Consider the following 19,362-nt stretch of genomic DNA (forward strand, 5'->3'; position numbering starts at 1 on the left):
TTTGTTTGATAGATAGATAGATAGATAAATGATTTATTTGTGCACGTAATGAGAGCTATATAATTGCCAAAATTTAAATCCAAAATCCTTAAATATTACAGACACATTTATACATAATATTCTATATAGGTTGAACACACATTTCCGTCAGTACACAAAGGCGGCAAATAAAAAAAAATGGTGCAATTAACTACGATGACGCTTAAAGAATAGCTGAAGTGTGCAAAAGAGAAGCCATTACGTATATGAACATACCATGAGTGCGAAAGAGGCAGACTACAAAAAAAAAAACGTGACCATTTTTAGGGTTCCGTACCCAATGGGTAAAAACGGGACCCTATCAATAAGACTCCGCTGTCCGTCTGTCAGTCTGTCTGTCATCAGTAACAGCTTTTATAACGACTAAACTAAATTAGGTAAGGTTTTGTGAAGCGTTTTACAGAGGAGAAAAAAACTATATTTATTCTCTCTGACTTCCTATGCATGAATGAAAAAAGATCTTGGCCAAACTATACATTCCAACTTATCCTAATATCCCACATACATATGACTTATGGTCACCCTAATTAGAAAGAGATGCAACCGCCCACTTTGACTTCTCATGTGGACACACTTTTTGGCCCGTGTACTCCATCCGGTTTATTAAAATCTAAATCCGTGGCTAAATCACGTATGATGCCATAGATAACTAGCAGTTAAGCTCGATCAGCTGATAATTTTTCGCCATCTTGGCGAGAACCAAACTGCGAAATCGCCGTGAAGTTTGTGAGTGTGAGGGCCCTCCACACTCATGCGCGAATCACGGCGCGAAGCCGCGAACACGAGTGTGGAGACTAGTTCGCTAATCAGCGAAATCGTCTCCACATTCGCGTTCGCGGCTTCGCGCCGCGTAGTCTGCAGCGGGCTTGGAGTCATACGTCAACGTCACGACATGTTCTCTCCGCGAAGTCGCGCCGCGATTCACGCACATAGTCTGGAGCATGGAGGGCCCTATAGAGTAACTTATACATACCACATAATACATACTGCGCATATACTGCGCGTTTAAAAGCTTTTTAAAAAGTTTTCAGAGATAATATAATATAGTTTGTCAAAGGCCTGACTCATTTCAAACATAGACAGAGAGACTCATACTATCTTTTTCTTACACTAGTACTAGCACCCAAAAGAAAAGGATTACAGTTTTTTTGTTCTTATTTACTGCCAATTTGGTTTGACCAACTATATGACACTGATGCATCAAGGCGGTTTGTATACAGAGTACCTACCGGGAAACGCGAATCCGAAATTTCGCTATCTGCCTCTTTATCGCTCAAATATGCAAGAGTCACAGAGATATTAGATAATGAAATTTCGATAAACTTTAGCACCCAAAAATAGGGTTGAGTATAATTTTCCTGGTTCTTACTGACTGACAAGTTATGTTTGCCAGACAGCATTCGCCTCGCCACTCGCACGAATGTGTAAAGCGCCCTCCACACTCGTGCGCGAATCGCGGCGCGAAGCCGCGAACGCGAGTGTGGAGTCTAGTTCGCTAATCAGCGAAATCGACTACACACTCGCGTTTGTGGCTTCGCGCCGCGTAGTCTGGAGCGCTTAACTGCAGTGCGAGTTATTCGACTTTCAACGTTCTCGAAATAACGAGCACGTTTTGGTTAAGTTTTAGTAATAAACTAAAGATTTTCTTTTTGTTTATAACATTTTCGTAAATTCAATGGCGAATATTAACCCCAGCCATCCCTCAAGCCATACCCATGAATCATACATACTGTCCCTTCCGTCCGTACCAGGACCAGTGTGGCCACATAAATAAAATAACCATTTTAGTAAAATAAAATTTATTTTATTTTATTTTAAATTTGAATAAAAATTCTATAAATTTTCTTCTAAAAATACTGTACATTTTGATTTGCAAAACCCTTCGTAAATCATAAAAATATATTTGTGCGAAAAACAAATTTTACGTTCTATAACTGAATCTATAAGTATGGTATTCATTTGTTGAAAATGGAGACGTGAAGGAAGGCTTTGTCGGAAAACTCGGATTTCATGATAGCGGTTGTTGGGATATCCATGTGAGTAGAAGCATTTTGATAGATCCATAGTTTTTGGCGACTCATAAAACGTAAGACTTCTTTGTTAAAATACCATTCAAACTTGTGTTAGCTGTGAAATTCAAGGGAGAGACTATCGGTAGGTATAGTTCATGGTTTTACCATGCTCGATACAAGTATCAAGGTATGTCGTAGTTTTACAAGTAATTATATCATATCTAATGTATATTTTCAATGAATTCGTTTAAATACCTTTGCGATGCTAGGTAATAGATGTGTATCTAAATAAATAACATGCCGTGCCTGTCAGTAGGTACCTACCACTACATGTCACGTTCGTTGGTCGGTATTATTCGCGAATACTGCCAAGAAAGTTTTTAATGAAATTACAATTTTTAATATAAAAATACATTTTCGCGAATATATAACTTATTTGAATCACAATTACCTGTGTTACTTATAATACTTATATTATTTTGATTTAATTGTAATAGATTTCAATATGGCTGGGACTAAAATAAACACGAAGGCACGAAAAGATGATAGGAGCAAAGGAAATAAAACTTTAAATACCAATACTGAAGACACTGAAGATCACGACTTTTCTTTGCTAAGAAAACCTGTATTAACCAGTATCACAGGATTTGCTCAAGCAAGGAAAATATTTGATTTTGCTACAGAGGAAGTGAGTATAATATTCATACCTATTATTTTGTTAAGTACCTGAATTTGTTAGCCATAGTAATTTATATTTTGTCATTGATTTACTTAAACCTTTGTGTGCGTTTTTCAGCTAAAGAGTCTTCTAGCCAATGAATGTGATTTACTATATGAGTGCAAAGTATGTCGCAATATATTCCGAAGTTTGGCGAATTTCATATCTCACAAACGTGTTTACTGTAAAGAGAAATTTAACTCATCAGTGCACAGTCATTTTGCCAAAAGTAATTCAGCTGTAAGTAACTCAAACTATTGTTTTTGATCGAGGTTACTTTTTTAGTGCACATTTTAAATAAATAAAAACACCATGTGTATTTCTGAAAGCAACAAAGTGTATTATGCCTTTATTAAGATCTCCCTATTTTATGTCTGCTTTATATAAGAATATAACTATTATATTATAACAACACACTCTAGAAAATTCGATTATGTATTAAAGCATGATACTTTACAAAAGATGACTTCACAAAACATTAATATAAATAAATATATTAATGTACAGTCGAAGTCAAAAATATGTTTACACTTTTGCACCTTACTCCTTTGTTATAAGGCGAAAAATGTAAACATATCTTTGACCTCGACTGTACATAGGTAATGTAGCATGTTGTTATTTTTCAGGCAAATGAAATGTTAAAAATAAAGCAGCTGGAAGAAGCTTATAAAGATTCTTTGAAAGTTACCAACTTGGTGTCCAATGAGAATGAAGAACGGATTCCTCTTACAAAAGACTTGACTGGAATAATGGAAAAACTTACAAAAATCAAGGGCAGATACAGTTTTGATGAACAGCAAGTAACATTACAGAAAATACCAAACAGTTCTGTAGCAGTCTTTCAGAGTCATTGCGAAGAGAGCAAATATGACAATATGCTTGCTCAAGTATGTATATTATTGTTTGTATGTATACTATATATATTTACCAACTTTAGGACACAACTTTGTCCTTATCAAACTGGCTTGTAAAAGTATTTACTAAGTACATAGAAACATAATTAAATTTAGTTGAGAAAATAATTATGTTTTTAAACTCAATCTTGTGTTACACAGTACTTTAATATGATATATGTAAATTTAATTTAAGGTGCAGGAAATAGACAACATAATATCACGAGACAATGCAGTCCTACAACGTGACGGGTCATTCAATGTGCAAAGTTCACTGAATGCTGACAAGACCGAAGAATCGGATAGTGTCATACAAATTAGTGATGACGAGGACAGCGATGAGGATGGTGTGCCGAAATGCAAGATATGTATGTTACAATATCAGTTATATAACTATTACTTGTTAGTAAGCGCCACTTGCACCATCCTACTAATGGTTAATCGGTTCAATTGTTAACCCAGTGTCAAATTGTACTGGTAACCATTGTAACTCCAGGTTTAACTGGATAATCCCGGGTTAGTGAAATGAAATTGAAAAGAAAATTATTATGAATATGACCTAACATAATGCAGGTACATACCTATTGGTTATAAATGAATCCTTTGAAATATTTAAATAATTAGGTTCATACCCCTTGGTCAAAGAGAGGTGATATGACAGAGGGAAGATAAAGTTGGTAAGACTTAGTTGTTGGTTATGCAAGGCAGTAGGTTGTTGTTTTAATGAAGGCCAAGCTAGGGAAAAATTACAAAAAATGAATTGGAATTTTGAGAACAAACATAGAAAACCCTAGAAACCGCATACCCTAATTACTTGATGTATAGGGTAAAGCTACCTGTTATAGGCACTCGTCACTTCAAGGCAAATAAATATAAATAAAGTAAGTACTAAGAATTTTGTTAAAAGAGTTTTCTGAGTGCTGTGTACCCTACTTAAGTGCCAATATCCATACTAATAATAAAGTCTGTCTGCCTGTCTTTCTGTCGGTGTGTTCCCTCTTCACGCTTAAACCGCTGAATCGATTTCGATGAAATTTGGCATAGAGATAGTTTGAGTCCCGGAGAAGGACATAGGATAGTTTTAATCCCGAAAATTATCCCTTAAGAAAGTGAAAAGGGGGGTGGAATTGAGATAATTAATGAAGTGCCTGCTAATTTGTGTGCAAAATATGCTCAAAAATTGATGATTGCCATGAGAATTTTTCCAGGCGCTATACTTACTTTAGCTGCTGTTACTAAGTCTGCGCAGACGAAGTCGCGGGCAAAAGCTAGTAATAATATAAGTAAGCATACCTACCTACCTGTATCGGTGTACAACTGTGTGTACCTACTGTGGTTGATGATACTAAATATTTATTCTTGTTATCCAGGCGACATTCAATTCTCTACGCAGAAGACCCTGAAGTTCCACATGAAGTACAAGCACCTGGAGAGCCGGCTGGTGTTCCCGTGTCCTGATTGTCTTGAGATATTCTCCAACTCCTGGAGCGTATACCGACATCTTTTCAAAGTACACAGGTAATTTTATAGATATAATGTAATAAATTACCCTAAATGCATCCCACTACTAGGCATAAGCCGCCTGTCAGACAATAAAACGATTGGGCTATAGTCAGGCCTATGGAACTCTCCGCGCGAGCTCGGAATTATACCTACGAATCGCCTCCCGTTCACGGTAGGTAAGCTAGCCAGTTGGTTGCCACACGCGCTCACGGACGCACGTCACTGCGAGCCGCACTGGCAATTTTTACGATAGTTACAAGCTACGTGGGTACTTACTATTGAATTTATTTAATTAAATATGTAGTGTTTATTATTATTACGACAAATTTTTAGTTAGATATCTACCTTTATTCATGGGTTCTCTATTATTTTTCTTTATTGTGTAACATTAATCTCTATCTGGTTTACACGAAGTTTTAAAACTAATTATTGCTGGGTTCAATAAAACAGCGTAAACCCTGCGGTTACTGCATAGGGTTTGCAATCCGAATATTCGGATATGAATAATATTCGAATATCCGCCAATAATAATATCCGAAAATATTCTAATAATACAACTCAAAATATTCGAATAAACGGACATTTTAGATATCACAAAAATAACGTTTTTGACTATGTTTTCATACAAAGACGCCACCCGGGGCTCGGAACCGGTATTTTTTTAAAACCCCGAAATAGCCCAATATTTTGAATTTTTTGATGCTCATTACGTAGGACTGAATCATGTATTTAGAAAACAATTTTACATTATTAAAACGTCCCATTAAAAATGAAATTATAAACAAAAGAACGAAAAAGAACGTAATAATACCGGTATTTTTGTATGGAGCAAATACCGGTTTCCGACCCCTGACCCCACCTAATTTTAAATGATTACTGTAACAGCTAAACATGCATGTACATAGACTTTACGCAAATTAATAATCTGAATCTAACATATTACTGTTATCTTTAAAACCGTACTTAATAAGGAGGGTTTATAATTATCTGGATTCACTTGTGCCAAGTTGGAAATATATCTAGGTAGTGCCTCACGTCGTTCGTCTTTTTCGTCTACTCGTACATTCATTCAGTCTTTATCAATCCAGTAACAATGAAATGCTAGCAATGAAAGCATTACTTACTTACTCCACTGGATCAGTGACCCAAAAAGGATATTGGCCTCTGAAACAAGAGAACGCCATTCTGTCCTATTCTGCGCCACTGCCACTACTTCATAGTAATAGGTCTGGCCTCCAGATCGCTTCTGGTGGTTGATTTTGAGACCAATCTTAATTCATTAATTCTCTCCTTCCTACTCTATGATCCTAGCCATCGCCTCCAGGTCGCTTGTTTTGAGCCTATAGCCCCAAGTCATCAGCATAATCCAATGATCTTATGTTTGCCGTTCAACTCTACACTCCCATCGCACATAAACAATTTTCGGACGATGTATTCGAGTGCCAAGTTGATCAGCATTGGCGAAAAAGCGGCTCCTTGTTTCAGACCAGTGACTAGTTCAAATTCGGCTTACTTTGGTGGCAACAATTATCATTTTTAACAAGTTGTCTGGCACTTTAAAGCACTGCAAACTTAGACAGTGTCTCTCTGACATAATTATGCTTTGGCTAAATCAACAAATAGAATATGGATGTTTTGTGCCTACTTCCATTTCCTTTTTATCAACTATTTGCTGCCACAGTGCTGCGGTTCTAACACTAAAACTAATCATCACCAACAACGAAATGAGAAATTGCATTAGGGATATTTTTACTCTGTATGAGTCTCCGCCTGATAATGCGATTTCAAAGTATCCCATAAGGTGTCTCTGAAACTAGCAGCTCACCGTTTTATGAGAGTTCTAGTAGCACCCTTAATAGTTCTATAGCCCTAGGTGGTATTTTTTCCATAGTTCTGCTGATTTACGCAAAAGAAATTTAAATTTCGCATTATGGCACTCTAGCATCTCCGCCGTTATCAACTCCACGCTTGTTTTAGCGCTAGATTTACGAATTATATTACTTGGAATAAATATTTTGATTTAATTTATAATTATCCAAAATTATCCGAAATATTCGAATATTCGGATAATACAAATTGTATTATTCGAATTATCTGAATAAGAAAATCGGACGGATATTGCAAACCCTATGACCTTTTAAAATGAGTATTTCGCAAATTCTAACGCATAAACGGAATATTATAATTATTAGAACTTAAAATGCTTATATGTAGCTATTTTACGATATGCTGTTACCTATACTGTAACTGTACCTTATTAGTTTAAATGTTAGTTTGATCAATTGATTTAAAGAGGACCGGTCTTCACACGAATTAAAATTTATACTTGTACCCAAGTAGTTAGGTATCTTCTATAAAATCTATAATCGCAATACCTACTGTCGCAAAAGACACATTCAAATAACATGAAACCTACACTAAAACCAGCCACAGTCAAATTTAATAACAGATCACTTAGAGGAGGAAAAAAAAAACATAGGTAGGTACATTATATAAAAGTAAAACAGTTGTAAATGAATGATTAAAATACATAATTTAAGATTTAGATTTCATTTTATTTCACTCCGCTGTTAGAAATGATAAAATACCTACTGGTATTTATCATTTCTAAGCGTCGGCAACCCTAGCGTTGTGCCGGTGCGCGCGGTGCGGGGAGCGGCGCGCTGAAGGTCACTCCATTGTATTTTTGTGTAGGTATCAAAACGGTAGGTATTTGCGTTTTCTTTGAGAGATAAGTATACTCGTAAGAACTATTATATAATCTGTACTACAGTCACCACGCTTACCCAAAGCTGGTTGGGGACTTCAAATAAACCTTTGGAATTTTTCGCGGATGTATATCGTCAGGTGACAACCAAAAGTCACTAATTACAATGCTACAAAACTCACTAATTACTACTACAAGTTCATAGCCATAGTGAACCGTATTTACTACCAATTTAAGGTTGATTTTTGTTTAACCCTTAAATGCATGATTTTGTATTTTTGGTTGGAAAAAATGTTTTTATTTAGTTATTTAGATGTAGGATTTAGGATATCTGTGATATTTAAGGGTTAATATTTTTTTAGATATTAGCCGGGTCCCCACTGAGCGAGCATACGCGCGAGGCTATTTCCTCGCGCACAAAACGGCCAGTATATTTAGACGTGTACGCGTACCGCGTCGGCATAGGCACGTCTACGGCCAGGGCCACGTCCTCTGTCGAGTAGGCACGCGCGAGGCACTTCAACACTGGCCGTTTTGTGCGGGAGGAAGATGCCTCGCGCGTATTCTCGCTCTGTGTTGACCCGGCTATTAGTGAGTTGGTTGTCACCTGACGATATAATAATAACTCTAAGAGAGCTCCACACTGGCGTCTCCCGAGCGGCGGCGTTTATAGTCAACTCTATATATGACTGCTGCTCGGCGGAGGATTGGCGCATTGGCTGCGCAGCGATATCATTTTCCACAGCGCTGCATGACTCTAGTCAACGCCGACGCTCATTAGACGCTAGTGTGTGGTCTCTATCAATCCATACTAATATTATAAATGCGAAAGTCTGTCTGTCTGTCTGTCTGTGTGTTCCCTCTTCACGCTTAAACCGCTGAATCGATTTAGATGAAATTTGACATAGAGAGAGAGTTTGAGTCCCGGGGAAGGAGATAGGATAGTTTTTTTCCCGGAAATCATCCCTCAAGAGGGTGAAAATTATCTCACTTCCACTCCGAAAGTGAGATAATTGATGCCTCGCCTGACAATGATGTAAGTATTATGCTCAAATTGAATCATTGCCTTTACATTTTATCAAGGCGTTAGAAGTTAGAATTGACTTTGAAATAAGAATATAAGGAAGTGTAGTACTTTTATTAATACAAAGAGTATTACAAAAAAAAAATATAACAATTACACATAAAATAAATAATAAAACTAAAACTAACTACAATTATAATAACTAGAGCTAAAAATTAAAAATACCTATCAAAATTTTGTGCCCTTGGTAGGGTGCCCATCACGCAGGCAGCGTTCCCGCGCTGGATTGCTATGGGCAATCTTTGCGCGAGAAAGCCGCCTGCGCGAGGGTCACCTGTGGCCTCCTTTAGGCGTTTGCTGAGCGCCTTGTGGAGCCCCCGTGCCCCTCTACCCCACGGGCCTAGTGTCTCGACGCCAAATGCTACAAACTCGTAGTGTGCGCCGAGACAACTATATTTGTTTACCTTGAAGCGTTCTCGGACGTCAGCCGCCGCCCCGGCCTGTTTGCTGGTGGCTGAAATGTAGGACGCCGCCAACGTATCTGCGCAGGTGGCGTCCCACACCAGCGCGCGGCTCATCCGCCAGGGGATCAACGACATCCCGTCGGGGCGCTTGCCGTCATCCCTTGCGATCTGGGGCTCCAGAGCCGCAGGGACGTTGGCGCTGACGAGCGCTCTCCTCAGGATGTCGTTGAGAGCGGCATGACGGGATAGGCGGCCGGCGCCCGAGGAGCAGGCGAGTCCATGGTGGCCGAGACGATCAACGGAGGCTCCACAAGAGGCGCAGCTGTGGTCCACACATACAACGGCCCCGACCCGGAGACCGATAGCAATTCTGAGCGTGTTCGGGTCGATGAAAGTGCCGGTGTTGGGTGAAGGATAGGCGTGCAGCCATTGTCCAGATTCTGGTCTAGACACAGCTAGGATCGTTGCGCGGTCCCTTCCCGACGACGTGTCAATTAGAGATTTTAACACAGCAGTAGAGGCTAAGTTGTCCCAGGCCCTTTGCCTCTCGGGTTTAGATGGTACATCTGGCAGTTTAGTTAGCCAGGCACTCCTGGCCTCATCCAAGCACGCGATCTCGCAATTTGTTGCCGATGGGGCTTTGAGGATTTTAAGGAAGTTGGTATAGGAAATCAATAAAAAGCAGATTGGATAAAAAAAGAAGCTACCCAAAATACTAATTCTACGCAGACGAAGTTGCGGGCAGAAGCTAGTTTGAAATAAAAAGTCCCGTGATAATTATAACAGCGCCATCTAAAAACTTGTCGCACACAAACAGTCTCCCCCTAAACGTATGACATAGCTATATTTTTTGTGGCATGTTGCAAATAACGGGAAAAAACGGAACCCTCATAGGATCACTCGTGCGTCTGTCTGTCTGTCACAGCCTATTTTCTCCGAAACTACTGGACCAATTAAGTTTAAATTTGACATACATATGTAAGTTTATGACCCAAAGACGAATGTGTAACGTAAAGAAATGAATTTTAAACATGGGGACCACTTTTGGGGGATAAATGTGAAAATTAAAAAATAAAGTTTTTCAAACTATATCGTATTACATATCAAATGGAAGAGCTCATTGTGAGAACCTCAAATATATATATTTTTATAATTTTAGGATTAACAATTTAGCAGTTATTCAAGAAAATAGGCAAAAAATGACAAATCCCCCCCCCCCCTTTACCTCCGAAACTACTGGGTCTAAAATTTTGAAAAAATACACAAAATAGATCTTTACCTATAGATTACAGGAAAACCTATTAGAAATGTGCAGTCAAACGTGAGTCGGGCTTAATTACTTAGTTTTTGATCCTACCCCTACGGGTTTTTACACACTTTTATTTAAAGACATTTCACTCGCGTTTCACATAAAAATACAGTGTTTAAATTTCGTAATGTACGGAACCCTTGGAACGCGAATCCGACTCGCACTTGGCCGGTTTTTTAATTATTTAAAGAACAAAACAGTGTGCAGTTATATACTTTGCTTAAAATTTGAGCATATTCATATTCAATCAATCTTAATTATTCTAGGAAATCGGCAGCACAGATCAGAAGGCTGAGAGATACCATCCAAGCGAAAGCTTTTAGGATGAACAACCCTCCAGCTTTTTATGAGAAAAAGAAGAATACCAAACCGATTACACCGCAAAAGATGTCTGAAGAAGAGAGATTAGATCAGGAGAATCAGGTAAAAATATGTTATAATGAAAATTATAAGCTCTATCTCTCTTTAGCCCTTCTCTACCCTTCGGGTGTAGGCCTCCTTTATTTTACCCCACTCGTCACGCTTCTGTGCGACCTGGAGCCACTTCTTCCCTGCAGTCCTTTGGATGTCGTCGTTCCAACGCATCTGGGGACGCGCTTTGAGGACGCTCCTTCCCCAATGGTCGCCACTCGAGTAGTCGTTTACTCCATGAATCGGTCTTTCGTGCTATATGACCGGCCCATTCGTTTTACAACATCAGTGACTTTGCTCTGCTGAAAGAGACAGAAACAACAGAGCAAAACCATAAGCAAACAATATTATTGTTCCTTAATATTAATAAGCCGGGTCCACACATAGCGAGATGCCTCGCGAGGAAATTTCCTCGCGCGGCAAACGCCCGGCCTCGCGCGGCCGCGTGCTCGTGTAACTTTTGCCTCAGCCCGTTTGTCTCACCAGAGCCAATTTGCTCGGCAAGATGGCGTCATTCAGTCAGCTGTTCAAAATGGCGCCGCGCGTACTGAGTGCCGTGGCTTGCGTTTCTGTTATTTTGCTCTTTAAAGCAATTCAATAGAAAAGGAGGAAGAAAAGAAGGAATCATAGGAGATTTTGGGGGATTTTCCGAGTTACGAACAAAATAATCACACGCACCATAAACAAGCACGTCTACATTGGCGCGCGGCAAACGTCTGAGGCGCCTTTGAGCATGCCGTAAAACCGCCGCCGCTCGGGCGAGGACAACGCGCGCGCCGCCTCGGCCCAGGCAAGTCTACACTGGCCATTTGTGCGCGAGAAAATTGCCTCTCGCGTATGTTCGCTATGTGTGGACCCGGCTATTAGACAGTCGTCTAATCGGCGGCGAATAGCATTTCTTTGCTGGCAAATGTTTTCGCGTTTCTGTGTCCTTTCGAAACTATTTTACTTTCCTCGTAGTCGAAATAAAAAGTGAGGATGAAAGTACTAATCACCCTCCACTAGGCCAATACACCGTCTAACTATGTATTTTTGGCGCTGTGCAATAAATACATTCTGGTGCGGGGGTGGGATGGGTAATTCTAAACTAAATCCTCGGTTAGATAACAAACTTACTTCCGACGTGAGCTAGGTGTCTCTTTAGCACGCCGCGCGATGCCTAACGTAACGGCCGGAGCGCCGGGGGTCCGGTTACTGTCCCGCACGTGTGCGAATCTAATGTGTATCAACTATCAATGTAAAGGCACACTTTCAAAGCACTGTAACTAATAAATCCAATATTTTGATAACAGGCATGGATGGACAACATGGAGGGCGACGGCGAGTTGCCGCGCTGCGGAGGCTGCGGGCGCACGTTCGAGCGCCGCGCCGCGCTCGCCGCGCACACGCACACCTGCCAGCCGCGCTGCCGGGCCTTAGCGCGCCGTCCCGACGCCAAGCGCATCGAGATACAGATCCGCAAGGACTACCACAAGGGGCCCACCGGCAACCCGCTCAAGGACACAGGTACACACGCACACCTGCCAGCCGCGCTGCCGGGCCTTAGCGCGCCGTCCCGACGCCAAGCGCATCGAGATACAGATCCGCAAGGACTACCACAAGGGGCCCACCGGCAACCCGCTCAAGGACACAGGTACACACGCACACCTGCCAGCCGCGCTGCCGGGCCTTAGCGCGCCGTCCCGACGCCAAGCGCATCGAGATACAGATCCGCAAGGACTACCACAAGGGGCCCACCGGCAACCCGCTCAAGGACACAGGTACACACGCACACCTGCCAGCCGCGCTGCCGGGCCTTAGCGCGCCGTCCCGACGCCAAGCGCATCGAGATACAGATCCGCAAGGACTACCACAAGGGGCCCACCGGCAACCCGCTCAAGGACACAGGTACACACGCACACCTGCCAGCCGCGCTGCCGGGCCTTAGCGCGCCGTCCCGACGCCAAGCGCATCGAGATACAGATCCGCAAGGACTACCACAAGGGGCCCACCGGCAACCCGCTCAAGGACACAGGTACACACGCACACCTGCCAGCCGCGCTGCCGGGCCTTAGCGCGCCGTCCCGACGCCAAGCGCATCGAGATACAGATCCGCAAGGACTACCACAAGGGGCCCACCGGCAACCCGCTCAAGGACACAGGTACACACGCACACCTGCCAGCCGCGCTGCCGGGCCTTAGCGCGCCGTCCCGACGCCAAGCGCATCGAGATACAGATCCGCAAGGACTACCACAAGGGGCCCACCGGCAACCCGCTCAAGGACACAGGTACACACGCACACCTGCCAGCCGCGCTGCCGGGCCTTAGCGCGCCGTCCCGACGCCAAGCGCATCGAGATACAGATCCGCAAGGACTACCACAAGGGGCCCACCGGCAACCCGCTCAAGGACACAGGTACACACGCACACCTGCCAGCCGCGCTGCCGGGCCTTAGCGCGCCGTCCCGACGCCAAGCGCATCGAGATACAGATCCGCAAGGACTACCACAAGGGGCCCACCGGCAACCCGCTCAAGGACACAGGTACACACGCACACCTGCCAGCCGCGCTGCCGGGCCTTAGCGCGCCGTCCCGACGCCAAGCGCATCGAGATACAGATCCGCAAGGACTACCACAAGGGGCCCACCGGCAACCCGCTCAAGGACACAGGTACACACGCACACCTGCCAGCCGCGCTGCCGGGCCTTAGCGCGCCGTCTCGACGCCAAGCGCATCGAGATACAGATCCGCAAGGACTACCACAAGGGGCCCACCGGCAACCCGCTCAAGGACACAGGTACACACGCACACCTGCCAGCCGCGCTGCCGGGCCTTAGCGCGCCGTCCCGACGCCAAGCGCATCGAGATACAGATCCGCAAGGACTACCACAAGGGGCCCACCGGCAACCCGCTCAAGGACACAGGTACACACGCACACCTGCCAGCCGCGCTGCCGGGCCTTAGCGCGCCGTCCCGACGCCAAGCGCATCGAGATACAGATCCGCAAGGACTACCACAAGGGGCCCACCGGCAACCCGCTCAAGGACACAGGTACACACGCACACCTGCCAGCCGCGCTGTCGGGCCTTAGCGCGCCGTCCCGACGCCAAGCGCATCGAGATACAGATCCGCAAGGACTACCACAAGGGGCCCACCGGCAACCCGCTCAAGGACACAGGTACACACGCACACCTGCCAGCCGCGCTGCCGGGCCTTAGCGCGCCGTCCCGACGCCAAGCGCATCGAGATACAGATCCGCAAGGACTACCACAAGGGGCCCACCGGCAACCCGTTCAAGGACACAGGTACACACGCACACGCTGCCGGGCCTTAGCGCGCCGTCCCGACGCCAAGCGCATCGAGATACAGATCCGCAAGGCCTACCACAAGGGGCCCACCGGCAACCCGCTCAAGGACACAGGTACACACGCACACCTGCCAGCCGCGCTGCCGGGCCTTAGCGCGCCGTCCCGACGCCAAGCGCATCGAGATACAGATCCGCAAGGACTACCACAAGGGGCCCACCGGCAACCCGCTCAAGGACACAGGTACACACGCACACCTGCCAGCCGCGCTGCCGGGCCTTAGCGCGCCGTCCCGACGCCAAGCGCATCGAGATACAGATCCGCAAGGACTACCACAAGGGGCCCACCGGCAACCCGCTCAAGGACACAGGTACACACGCACACCTGCCAGCCGCGCTGCCGGGCCTTAGCGCGCCGTCCCGACGCCAAGCGCATCGAGATACAGATCCGCAAGGACTACCACAAGGGGCCCACCGGCAACCCGCTCAAGGACACAGGTGAGTCGAGCGGAGCCCGACTGTAAATGCAGAGCGGTTGATCTCTCGTTCGGGCACCGCGCGGCCCTCGTTGCGCACGGTGTCAGAATAAAATAGATAAATAAATAAAAATAAAATATTTTTATTGACAAAAGCAAGCGCAATATATGTTTTGAAGTCCCTAGCTGACTTCTGAGCTAGGTAAAAATCTGTGTTACAGAAGTCAGTGTCCTCTCGTAGACAATGGAAACTGTATAGAAAACAGGAAATAATATATTATAGCTTATTAACTACATTTACATTTTCAATTTAAATTTTTACTTTTAATTTTTTTTTTTTTTTTTTATTTAAGAAACAAACAGTCGTTTACAAACAAGTTTACAAATATTTCTTAAATTAAGACCTGGAGTTTCATTATTGTATATAAATTGCAGTCTATAAAACAACAAAAACATCATTCATTTTTAAATTTAAAGTAAATAATTTTATTATAAGGATTGTATCTGTGCTAAAAAAGAATGATTATTAGTATGGAAATTTAATAATAATGAAAACTTACGATACGAGTACCTAACGATGTGGTCGATGTTAGTGGCATGGCAAAAAAACGAGAGCAATCGATTGGTGGAAGTTCGTCAAAGGACAAGAGTACTCGAAAGTAAATCAAAGGGTTCAACAGCAAAACTGCTAAGGAGCTTCTAGGGCTCAAAAGACATAAAACATAATTGTCCCTTAGTTTTAAGACCAGTTAATGTTTGTTTCTGCCTAAATCTTTGTGTACAATAAATGATTTATACTTTACTTTTCATTACGGTCAAAGAATCTGGAACTGGACTCAATGGGCATTAGTAATGATCTTTAAAGGGCCGTCACAATAGATCACTGCTTGGTCGACGTGACACTCACAGGCCCACAACCCCCCCCCCCCCCTCCCAAATAATAATAATAATAGTGGCATGGTCTTGTGTCCCTGCGGGGCGTGGGTTTTCGCTTTGTGGATAATACTATTATTTATATTTACTTTCAGAAAACAAAGAAACCAACGGAGAAAATCAAAATTTGGCTAAAGCTCCAGGGAAAGACGCGCAACCTACTGAGAAAACTCCTATTCCGGCTGTAAATAATGTTGAAAAAGAGGAAAAAGCCACTGACCCAATTCCTACCCCGATTGTGAAAGACAGTGAACCCGAATATACACCTACACAAAATAAGTCAGAAGCCCGCGAAAATGTACTAGAAGAAGCCACTATGGATATAATCGATGACAGATTTAGTGACAGCATAGATTCCCCTGAAAAAATAGTCAAACCGCAAACGGAAAAGAAGACCAAGCTCAGACTTCCATTCGCGCATCAAGCTGAGAAAAGTAACCTCGCCGCTTTCAAGCAAAGGTTGCGAGGGGACGTGGATATGGAAAAGCTACTCTGTAAGAAATGTGACACAAAGCACACGCGAGTACAAGAATTACACGAGCACATGGCCGGGCACTACAAATGGATGCGCTACGCTTGCAAACTGTGTAACTTCAAGAACTATGACTTCGAAAAGCTGCCCGAGCATGTGAAAGTTGTCCATAAACTGAAAGGCGATTCAGATTTCTACTTCAGTACAGTGAAGGCGCTCGACGGTCCGGAAGCTGGCGAGCTGGCGGAGCCGGTCGAGGAGAGTGACGTGAACGAGGAGAGCTCGGAGTCGCGGCGGCCGAGCCGGTGCTCCAGCGACTCCAGCCGGCTGTCCGACGACAGCTCCTCCAGCAGCGCGCGCGACCAGGGCGCCAGGAAGCGCAAGATGTACCACAATAGGAGTACGAGTGGCGGCAAGCGGAGGAAGGAGAATGGTATGTTCATGGATTTCACTTTCACATATTCACATATCACGAATATAATCCGATTTTATAGTTTATTTCATGAGTAACTATCGCGGTAACCGAAGACAATATTATAAAATCGATCAAACGTATACATTCAGATTGAGTCGCGCGAACCACCGCTCGCGCCGCGCGGGTCCGAGCTGCCTCCCGCTTGTCCGCGACCTTAGAATACTTAGGCTTCATTTTAATAGAATTACTTAAGCGGTCGTATATGACACTTTTAGAAAAGTAAGAATGGATTTCGATAACACTTGATAGCATTATCCGAAAATTACTTAATCTTATTACTAATTTCTGTTCCTACATCAGTAATGTAACTTAAATTTTAATACCTAAAATATTGTTTGCAGGTGAACCAGACAATATCAAGGAGGATGCTACAGACGGTACAAATAACATCGAGGGTAGTGAATCACCGTCAAATGTTAAAGCGTTTGAAGAAAATTCGTCTGACATAGACGACCTTGAAGAGAAACTCGCAAATCAGACCAACAGAGGACTAACTTCTTCCTATATATCGCGGAGACCTGTTCGTAAGAAGACTAAACCAAAGAATGAAGACTTTGAATACGATTTATCAAACCTCTTGAAAATGGAAGCACAAGGCTACAGGGACTCTCAGATTGTCACACCAATAAAGCCTATACAAACCAAGAAAAAGCTACTACAAGATATACAAAGTAATTACGATAATATAAATAAAGAACATCTTGGTGCTTTAGCGTTGCTCTCAAAGAAAGCAGTTGATAGAGCTGCGGCTGAATTGAAAACTACTAACTTCGGTCCTCCAATCTTTAATGTTCAAAAGGACCTTAAAGTCTCCAATGTATTTGCCAGACCCATGATACCCAAAGGATCAAGAGGAGACAAAATGTCGCCGAGAAAGGATATAACGGAAGACACAGTGAAAGATGGTACATGCTTAAATAAAATGCCGAAAATACAGGACATTTTCTCTGTTAAAGATTTAAAAAGTAACAAGATAGTCGAAGAGTTGACAAATAACAGCAAAGCAGATGCTAAATCATCCATAAGCTTATCTAATGACAAAGCTTGTGTTGATAATGAACAACCTGTTGAACAAAATGAAAACGTAAAAGCAGTTAATATTCCCGCAGTAAACATTCCTATAAAATTCCGCCGACAAAGTTTCGAAGTCATGAAGAATCCTATTATAAACAAAAACATTTCAGACTTCTCCAAAGCAGGAATGAAAACTAAAATTCTCCTCATCAAACCTATCAATAGGAACAAAGATGGAGTTTCTGTAAGTACTCCACTGAAGTTTCAAACGATAAAGTTAAAGGAGCCAATTAAGGGTACAACTTCTAATGAAGAAAATTCTAATGACCAAATAGTTGTGGTAAAAGTTCCTAAAGTTGAACGAAGTATTTCACGGAATGTACTTGATAACAACGTGAACAATAACAAAAGCATAGTCCAAGCTGTAAGGCCAGAATCTGTGAATGATGCGGAAGCTAAAATAGTCACGGACGCAGCAAGCTGTCCTGCAGGCTCCAGTGAGGATACCACCAAGAAACCTGAAATAAGCAGCGCTGAAACTAATCCTAGTTGTAACAGCAATAGAGTGGATCAAATGAATTCTAACAATAACATTGACGTAGTTAGTAGTAAATCTCATATTGCTAAATCTCTCTCAGACATTTTAGAAACTACTAATAATATTGAAAAAGACGGTTGTGTTAATCAAGTAAGTAGCAATATGCCTGAGCCCATGGATATCCAGGTGATAGATAATACTACTCCTAATGCTGTTGTGGAATCAGATAATGTTAAGGAAATTAATTCAGAATTCACTTGTAGTGTACAAGAATCGCCAATAATTCAGAAATCTGATACTGATTTGGTAGGTTTAAGTCATGGATCGTGTACCTCGTCTAATAATGCCATAAGTCTTCAAGAATCTGTAAGTACGGATTCTGCAATGTCATATGACACTTTATCCTAATAAAAATAATGATTGTGATTCATTAGTTATACCGTAGTAATAGTGCAACTAAAAATGAGTTTAGTTCAAGGAAATTGAATTTTTAGTTCTACATTATGTATGTACAGTATCTTAGCGTGTACCTTGCCTAGTTGTTAATTATAATTACAATTATTAATACCTAAATTTGCTTTTTTCTGAAGTCTCGCGATACCCGCCACTGCTGGAAGTACAGTGGCCATCAAATATATCGGAGCTGCCAAGGTGGTCAAAAATATCTTAACATGGACTATAACATAACATCTTGACAATAGAGGCTTTATTCAGATATTTGTGAACACCTTGGCCGCTCCGATATATCTGATGCCGACTGTACTAACAGCAACACCACAGAATAAGTAATTAGTCGCAACACACTTTTAACTATTTGTGGACCTTTATATCTTTGTAATAAAGCTCACAAATTGTTAGTAGTGCGGACGATGGTAATTATTACACCTACTCCTATCTAGTTTTCTAGGTAGCCAATACTAGGTATTTAGAGTTAGGCCACACAGGTGGTCAACGCTTATGTGGCATGTCATAAAAAAACCGGCCAAGTGCGAGTCGGACTCACACACGAAGGGTTCCGTACCATTAACTATAAAAACGGTCACCCATCCAAGTACTGACCCCGCCCGACGTTGCTTAACTTCGGTCAAAAA

At 42.8% G+C, this 19,362-nt stretch overlaps 1 protein-coding gene across 1 annotated transcript; it reads left to right on the plus strand.

Annotated features, from left to right (window-relative positions):
* Window positions 1-1,910: 1,910 nt before the first annotated feature.
* On the plus strand, window positions 1,911-18,822 carry LOC134743638 (uncharacterized). Its single transcript, XM_063677219.1, has 11 exons — window positions 1,911-2,075; window positions 2,549-2,739; window positions 2,848-3,009; window positions 3,396-3,656; window positions 3,859-4,030; window positions 5,033-5,180; window positions 10,936-11,092; window positions 12,373-12,586; window positions 15,490-15,510; window positions 15,976-16,677; window positions 17,061-18,822. Exons 2-11 carry the CDS (start codon window positions 2,557-2,559, stop codon window positions 18,677-18,679), a joined length of 3,639 nt encoding a protein of 1,212 aa, XP_063533289.1. The 5' UTR covers window positions 1,911-2,075; window positions 2,549-2,556; the 3' UTR covers window positions 18,680-18,822.
* Window positions 18,823-19,362: the final 540 nt, after the last annotated feature.

Source organism: Cydia strobilella, chromosome 8, assembly GCF_947568885.1.
Source record: "Cydia strobilella chromosome 8, ilCydStro3.1, whole genome shotgun sequence".
Taxonomy (NCBI): Eukaryota; Metazoa; Arthropoda; class Insecta; order Lepidoptera; family Tortricidae; genus Cydia; species Cydia strobilella.